General features: G+C 33.8%; 1 protein-coding gene across 5 annotated transcripts in view; it reads right to left on the minus strand.

Moving 5' to 3' along the window:
• The window catches only part of SNX14 (sorting nexin 14), an 82,588-nt gene that overhangs the window by 25,141 nt on the left and 48,826 nt on the right, over positions 1–8,621 (minus strand). For 3 of the 5 annotated variants that reach the window (XM_019652478.1, XM_019652477.1, XM_019652480.1), the window contains 4 exons: positions 5,414–5,569; positions 4,918–5,042; positions 4,368–4,426; positions 1,615–1,641 (listed from right to left, as the gene is read on the minus strand). In XM_019652478.1, coding sequence (XP_019508023.1) covers positions 1,615–1,641; positions 4,368–4,426; positions 4,918–5,042; positions 5,414–5,569 — 367 coding nt within the window. The remainder of the gene's footprint in view (positions 1–1,614; positions 1,642–4,367; positions 4,427–4,917; positions 5,043–5,413; positions 5,570–8,621) is intronic. The other 2 variants (XM_019652479.1, XM_019652481.1) reach the window with 1 other exon arrangement.

The following is an 8,621-nucleotide window of genomic DNA, read 5'->3' on the forward strand; positions in this document are numbered from 1 at the left end:
AGAGAGAGAGAGAGAGAGAGAGAGAGAGAGAGAGAGAGAAGAGGAAGAGGAGTGGAGGGTCAGAGGCCTAGGAAGGAGGATGTCTGCTTTGAAGGGCTGCTTGGTACAAAGTCTGAGCAAAGATAGAAGGAAACTCATGTAAGGGGCGCTCAGTGAATGGTGTCTGAAGAGTGTGAGGAGGGCACCCTTGCAGGGAGCAGGTCTGATGTGGGAAGCCGGAGCCCACAGCAGGCTTTTCTTCATGGAGAATATGTCCCACAGTGCCTACCATTGCACATTCTCTACAGTTTATAATGAGCATGTATTTCATAGCTTAAACTTTACAATCATTTGATTTTGAGTAAAGTGACTTTTCTTCGGCTCTAAGTCAGAGTTCAATTCTTACTTATTACCATCAAAAAAGCTACCTCAGCTCCTTATAAAATACGTGAACTAGACTTTCAGTAAGATGGCGGAATAGACAGACGCTGTGCTGACTACCTCCCAGGATCACACCAAAATTACAAATAATTTATAAGATATTCAACCTTGGAAGTTCCCTGGACCCTAGATGAGCAGAACCTCTAAACAAAGTACCTAAAGAGGAGGCCACGTCAATTCTGGTGATCTAATACATCGAAGCAATCAGAGTGACAGCCAGAATGAAGAAACAAAGAAACATGTCCCAAGTAAAAGATCAGAAGAAACCTCAAGAAAAGAAACTAAATAAAACAAATATGTCATCGGGATGTAATAGCATAGTACGGTGTCAGATGGTTGCTGGAGCTATGGTGATCTCTTCTTTAGGTATATAAATGTGGAACCAGAGGGTACAGAGAGAGGGGGGATGGTAGAAGAGGGTAAAGGGGGTCAAATATTGGGTTGTCTGAAAAGTCCTGACGTATTTTTTTCTATGTTTTTCGTTGCAAAAATGTGTCATGACTTTTCCGACAACCCAATATATGGTGAGGGAAGGAGAGCTGACTTGGTGGTGAGTACACAATATGATACAAAATTTTAGAAATTTAAAATTCTAAAAAAAGACTAAATAAATAAATGTTGAACTATGGTGTACACCTGAAACTGATATAATGTTGTATGTTAGCTACATTTTTTTAATTAAAGTCTTTAAAAATGCTAACAATATATTATTAAAATCTAGATAGATTATTTTAGTCTCTAGAGCCTTTTATAAATTATAAAAAAATTGGGCTTTTTAAAATATAACTTATAAAATATCTCATTTGTGATTATGCCCAGAAATACTGTGCATCTTTTTTGCTTTAAAAAAAAATTCTTTAAATACAAATAATTCTAAAAGTAATTTAGCAAAATCAGTAACAAAAGAAAATGAGTCAATAACCTTGAAAAGCTAGATACTGGCTTTTTATTTTATTTTTATACTAACATTTTTATTCTATGATGACATATATCATGCTATCTCAAAAAGGAGATATCTAGAATCAAAGTAGAGGTTAATTTTTAAAGGATATCCCAAATAGCTGATATAAAGGCAATAATAGCACATTGTTTTGTCATTTTCCTTTTTTGTTGCACTTAGGTTGCTTTGGGCGTACTTTCTGGACTTAAACAGATAACATACAGAAAAGAGTCACATGCTGTCTCAAGACTTACCGAAAATCATCCAAACTTAGGCTACCTCTGCAATAACAGACATGTGAAATTATATAAGGAAAGGAGAGAGAAAGAGAAAGGAAGGCCAGATATTAAACAAATTTCACTTTAGAACACAAAACAAAATTTTAAAGCTTTAAAAGTTACACAGGTAGACAGCATTCATTTTTGTAAAGGGAAGGAATTCTTATGAATAACATGATAAAGGAAAGAGAAACAAAGTACAATGGCTAACTGTTTTGGGGGGTTGGGGGTATGAATTCTAGATCGTTAAAAAGAAGTTTTTAAAAACTCAATATGTCAGGAAATAATTCTGTATTTTTTGTCCTCATTTAGGCATACTGTTTGACACAGTGGAAAGTATGCAGAGACTAAGCCACCAAAAACTTGGCACAGAAAACAAATTCGTATTTTCCAGCATGGAATTTATGTCCATATTAGATATAATTATACATGCTTCACACGTTTTTAGTTTGCATATTTTTAAAAATGTTTTAAGAAGCAAAGTTAACAAAAGATCCCTAAATATCTTGTAAGTTGCACTTTGAGTATGAAATGAAACATAATATGCATTAAATTTTACTTTTAAGATATAATGAAATAGAATGCAGACATAAAATATATGAGTATTTTACATATTTTAAGTCATTTAACAGCAAATTAGCAATGCTCTAAATATTCGATAAAAGAATGTTAAGAAAGTCTTTTACTTATTCTATATAGTAGGCAAATGAATCATTAAGTATCACAGAAGCAGAATCCTGACTGACAAGACTGAGACTTAAGGGCCGGCTGAGTGTCTCAGTTGGTTAAGAGTGCGAGCTGTGAGCAACAGAGTCGCCAGCTCAATTTCCACATAGGCTAGTGAGCTGCGCCCAAGCTGAGCTGCTGCTGAGCTGCCAACAGGTGGCAGGATGGCTCAGCTGGTGAGAGCACATGCTCCTAATAACAAGGTTGCTAGTTCAACTCCCGCATGGGATGGTGGGCTATGCCCACCCACAACTAATATTGAACACAGCACCTTGAGCTGAGCAGCTGCGAGCTGCAGACAGGCGGCCGGATGGCAACTGGACTTGGAGCTGAGCTAGCTGCACCCTCCACAACTAAGATTGAAAGACAACAACTTGGCTGTTCCCCTTCCCCAATTCCCCAATAAGATCTTTAAAAAAAAAAAATGATACTTAATATTAGAATCAGGTCAATATAAAGAAAAGCTCACCTTATTTATTTATTTATTTATTTATTTATTTATTTATTTATTTAAGGAGGGCACAGCTCACAGTGGCCCATGCAGGGATCAAACCTGCAACCTTGGTATTATTAGCACCCCACTCTAGCCAACTTAGCTAACGGGCCACCCCCAAGCTTACCTTATTTTAAAAGACCATCATCAGTATACAGAATGAAAAGAACCCATATTTTCTTCCTGTTTATTTTATATTTTAAAGCCAGCAAAATTGGTGCTTTACTATGGTGAAGACAGCTAGGTGTTCTCAAAGTGGCAAAGGAAGCTTTCCATCTCTGAAGTTGACCCTGACTTAGATTTAACTATTCAACAGGCTTATAAAAGCAAAGAACCGCTTTGCCTTAAATGGTAGTACACAGGAGTTTCTATTAAGTCCTATTATACTCAATATTCTACTATGAGACTCTAAACATCCTAAGTCTACAAACAGGGATAAATTTCACCTGCTTCTCAAGTGATGCTGGGAAATTTGGCAAAAGTCTTCAAAAAGTATTTAAATCAAAGAAGAGGCATGTGGATTGGGTAAAGAATGCTATTTTAAATAGCATGGATGCGATTTTTGTTAAATAGTCAGTGTTTCATGGCTGTAATATATAAATTCTTAGGAAAGAGTAAAGAAGTGATATGTTTACAAAGAATCATACAGATATTTTCTACCTTTCAGAAAAGTAACACTACTTATACTGAGGCATTATGTAATAATTAATATTCAACACTCAAAAAAATTCAAATCTATTTCTACAACCCTTAGTAATGTCAAAAAATGTAATATATTCTCCCCATGGCTAAGGTTTTCACATTTTTCTTAGTACTATCAATCTAAAAAAACCTAGTCGATTTTCTATGTACTTCTCTCTTTGTACCACATTTCCAATTTATTTATATATTTATTAGACCTTTGCTTAAACTACAAGGTATTGAGAGCAATGTGAATATCCTGCACATTTATAGATTTGATATCTGTGTTAATTTTGTACATATAACAATTAAAGGACAAATCAAGACATTAATTATTTAGTTTATAAATGGATAAAGCCTCTCTCTTTTGTTACCTTTCTTTAGGTCATTTAACTGCACACTTACATTTCTAGAGAGTCCAAAGAAAAAGGGAGAAAAACCTCTCCATTTTTATAACCAATAAGTACTCTAATAGAAAGTACTCCCTGGGGGGAAAAAACTGTCTAAAATTAGGTTGTCAGTGAATTTCATTTACACATGCAGTCCACAATCTCCAATAATGCTGGTAATCAAGCCCTAGTACATATTAACTATGAGATTAACAAGGTAATAGTGTGTATCTTGTTAAATTTTTCTAAAAGAATTTCAGGCATTTTAGGTTACTGGAAGTAATACAGCTCTACAGCTCCTTAGTAAAATGTCTTGTCTACGTTGTAGCAATGGAATCACATATTCACAGAAAAATAGCTAATAAAGACAATGATGCTATTACAGAATGATTAGCATCAACAGTACAAAAACAAATATACACATGATTAAATATACCCACCTGTTGAATTTTGAATTGCGTGTTGGTGATTCTGCACCTCTTAAAAGTTGTCTGAAATACTTCAGAAATAATTATGATTTATTAAACTAGTATTTAATATTGAAACATGCTACTTTCCAGTTTGAAGAAAATATTATTTAAATCAAGTAAATACAACCACAGTCAAACAAAGTAAGAATTAAAATATTGCAAATACATATTCAGGCCGTTTGATTTCCACAGGTCTATAAATAATGTATATACAAGAAGAATGGGGTTTCTATTATACCATAGTACCACAAAGCCACGTAGGCATATGACAAATCAGGTAGACCAATTTGGTCACAATCTACCTACTCATATATATACAAACATGATTTCGGTATTGAGAATTATAATTACAATCAATTTCTAATCTCCATTAAGTCATGTGGTAAAAAAAGAGTATTCACTTTCTTAATCATGTTTTATTTCTGTTTATTTTGTTATTTGAGTCATTCATCAAATGATATCAAAGCTACTATTAAGTCTTATAGAAAAATCCTCAAACTAGATTAATATTTTTACTTACCTCATCACTGTGGCAGAACATAGGAGTAAATACATTCTCCAACAAAGAAAGTACATGTTCATATGCTTCAAAAAGACATCTCATAGTTTGAAGTTTCACAACATCTATGTATGGGCCTTCAGCAACTATTTTAAAAAATTACATTGCAGAAATTGTTTACGAAGAGCATAAATAAATACATTATATATTAGTTTAAAATGCATGACAGTGAAATAGCATGCAAACAGTCCTAAAACCATGTTTTGCACTAAATCCACTGTAAGGTATAGAAATTACACTAGAATGAGGAATTAGAACAGCGAAGGTCCAGTTCTGGCAAGTAATAGTTAAGCAAATTGTAAATAAGCTTCCTCATCAAAGCCTTCACCTTATTAGTAAAATAGGATAATAGCTATCTGTGTATCTCACACAGCTGTTGCAATAATAAATAAAATACATAAGAAACTCTGAAAACTATAAAAAGCTATAGAATTCATCCTCATCATCTTTGACTTACTTTTTTGAATCTCTTCTACAATGAAGGGATCAAATCGAATTTTGTCAATACTTTCATCCAAACAGTATGTTTTATAAATCTTCTGCAGCTCCTCATGAAGAGATAGCATTTCATCATTTGATAACTCTGGTCGCAAAATTCTATCATTGAATTCCTCTAGCAAATTAGACAAGAGTAAGAAAAAAATGAGTTATTTTAATGTACTATTCATGAAAATTCATGTTCCCAATCTAATTGCAATCAACACTAAAAGCAACAATTATAAACAAACTATTCATCATTTTAAGCTTTTTAAAAAGTTTTCATTGGGGTTAAAATAACTACTCAGATGAAAACCACTCAGTCACCCAAATATTTTATATGTCAATATAAAATATGTAAATACTTACATAGCAATACAAATTTTCTAAAATTTAGAATAGTAAATACATTTCTAAAATTTTCTTTAAACATATTGGGTTAATTTCTTATACCAAGAGTCTTTAATATTGTGAAATCTGATTCACTAAATAACAGTAAAAAACTAAGGCTTTTTTTTAAGTTCCACTCAAGTTTTTAAACAATATTTCCTTCAACCATGAAGGCTACAAACTAGTGATAGAGTTGAGAATTTGAACAAATGAATCTTTTTTTATAAAATAACAGATAATAGCATTTGGATAGCCAAAATATGGACTGCCTTTTTTTTTTATTATAAGAGTTGCTGATATGAAGCTTATCTTTTAATTCTTAATTATCCAATGAAACACAGAGAGGATGGGAAGATGTTAAAAAAAAAACTAGAATAGAACATATAAGATCTTTGGGGATGACAGAAAATTCATGTAATTGGAGTCTCAAAAGGAAAGGAGAGAGAAAATGAGGCAAATATCTTAGCAGATAACAGCCAAGAATTTTCAAAAATGATGAAAGACTCAGTAAAATCCAAGCAGAATAAATAAAAAGAAAACTACACATTATATCAAATTGCTAAAAACCAAAAAGAAAATTGTAAAATCAGTCAGGGAAAAAGGGATAGATATATCACATACAGGGGAACAAACAAAAATGGATGCTGGTTTCTCATAAGAAATGATGGCATTGTCCAAAAGACAATTGAAGAATGACTTCAAAGTACTGAGAGAAAAAATCTGTCAACCTAAAATTTTATGTTCAGTGAAAATATCCTTCCAAAGTGAAGACAAAAAAACCCATCTCTTCAGACAGACAAAAGTTAAGAGAATTTACTTCCAGCAGATGGGAACTATAAGTAATATGGAAAAGATTTCTGTCAACAAATGAAAAATGATAACAGAAACCCAGTTTTACAGAAAGGAATAAAAAGTACCTAACAGGTAAATATGCCAATAACTATAACAGTCAAAATGTGTGTGTGTGTGTGTGTGTGTGTGTGTGTGTGTGTGTGTGTGTAAGACTACTGACTATAGGGCTGGCTGAGTGGCTCAGTTGGTTAAGAGCTTGCCCAAGAGTGGAGCAACAGGGTCCCTGGTTCGATGGGCCAGTGACGCTGCACCCTGAGCTGAGCTGCTGCTGAGCTGCCAACAGGTGGCAGGATAGCTCAGCTGGGGAGAGCACGTGCTCCTAACAACAAGGCTGCTGATTTGAATGGTGGGCTACACCAACCCACAACTAAAGACTGAACTCAGCACCTTGAGCTGAGCTGCCACCCAGGTGGCTCAGGGGATAGAACGCGTGCTCTTAACAACAAGGCTGCAGGTTTGACTCCCGCATGGGATGGTGGCTACGCCCACCCACAATTAATTGAACAAAACATCTTGAGCTGAGCGGCATGACTGGACTTGGAGCTGAGCTTGCTGCGCCCTCCACAACTAAGATTGAAGGACAACAATGTGGCTGTTCCCCTTCTCCAAGTCCCCAACACTGTTCCCCTCCACCAATTCTCCAATTAAAAAAATCTATTAAAAAAAAAAAAGACAACTGACTATTTAAGGAAAAGATAACAATGTATGTACTGTGGGATTTATAGCACACACAGGATTAAAATATATGATAAGCACAATAGTAGGAAGGGGGTAATTTGAGGTATACTGAGGTTTTTATATTGTTCCTGAAGCAGTGAAATATTTTTAAGTGAAGACTGTGATAAATGAAAGATGTATAGTGTAATCTCTGAGCAATGACAAAAAAAAGAAAAAAAAAGAAAGAAGAAAGAAAGAAAGAAAGAAAGAAAGAAAGAAAGGAAGGAAGGAAGGAAGAAAGAAAGAAAGAAAACAGGAGACATAAATGAAAAGTCAAGAGGAGATAAAATGGAACACTAAAAAATAGTCAGATAACCAAAGAAAGGCAGGAAAGGAGGATAAGAAGAACAAAAACTATATGAAACAAATACAAAACACCAAGACAGAAGACCTAACAATAAACATATAATTATATTAAGTATGAAAGTACTACACATTGCAATTAGAAAGCAAAGATTATCTATATTTTTAAAGCAAGATTCAATGATATGCTGTTTATAAGAAATATATTAAATACTTTAATCATATAGAAAAAGATATGCAATGCAAACCCAAGTGTAAAGAAAGATGCAGCTATATTAATATCAAACAAAGTAGACTTCAAGAATTACCAGAGATAAAATCATTATCATTTTATAATGATAATGATAAATTCATCAAGAAGACATAACACTCTTAAATGTGTCTGCAACTAATAATAAGCTCAAAATACAGGCAAAAAAGATTAACAAAATGAAAGGGAGAAGTAGCAAATCTATTAAAAAATCAGAAAGAATACAGAATATCTGAATACAATCTATCAATTTAACCTGACATTTATAGAATGCTACCCAACACAGCCAAGAAGATGTTCTTCTCACACATACATGGAACATTCATTCAGACAGACCATATGGGTTGCCATAAAATAAGTTTCAATAAATTTCAAAGACTGAAATCACAGAATATATTGTCTGACCAGAATAGTATTAAATTAGAAATTAATCACAATAAGGTATCTTGAAAATCCCCAAATCTTTGTAAATTTAACAATACACTTCGAAATAACCCAAGAGTTAAAGAATAAGCCACAGGGAAATTTGAAAATATTTCAAACCGAATAACAATAAAAAAAAATAACAGGGCCGGCCGAGTGGCGCGATGGTTAAGAGCTGGCCTGGGACGCCAGAAGGCCCCGGTTCAGATCCCACATATGAAGGCCAGTGACACTGCCCTCTACAGCTAAGATG

Source organism: Hipposideros armiger, unplaced genomic scaffold, assembly GCF_001890085.2.
Source record: "Hipposideros armiger isolate ML-2016 unplaced genomic scaffold, ASM189008v1 scaffold_180, whole genome shotgun sequence".
NCBI lineage: Eukaryota > Metazoa > Chordata > Mammalia > Chiroptera > Hipposideridae > Hipposideros > Hipposideros armiger.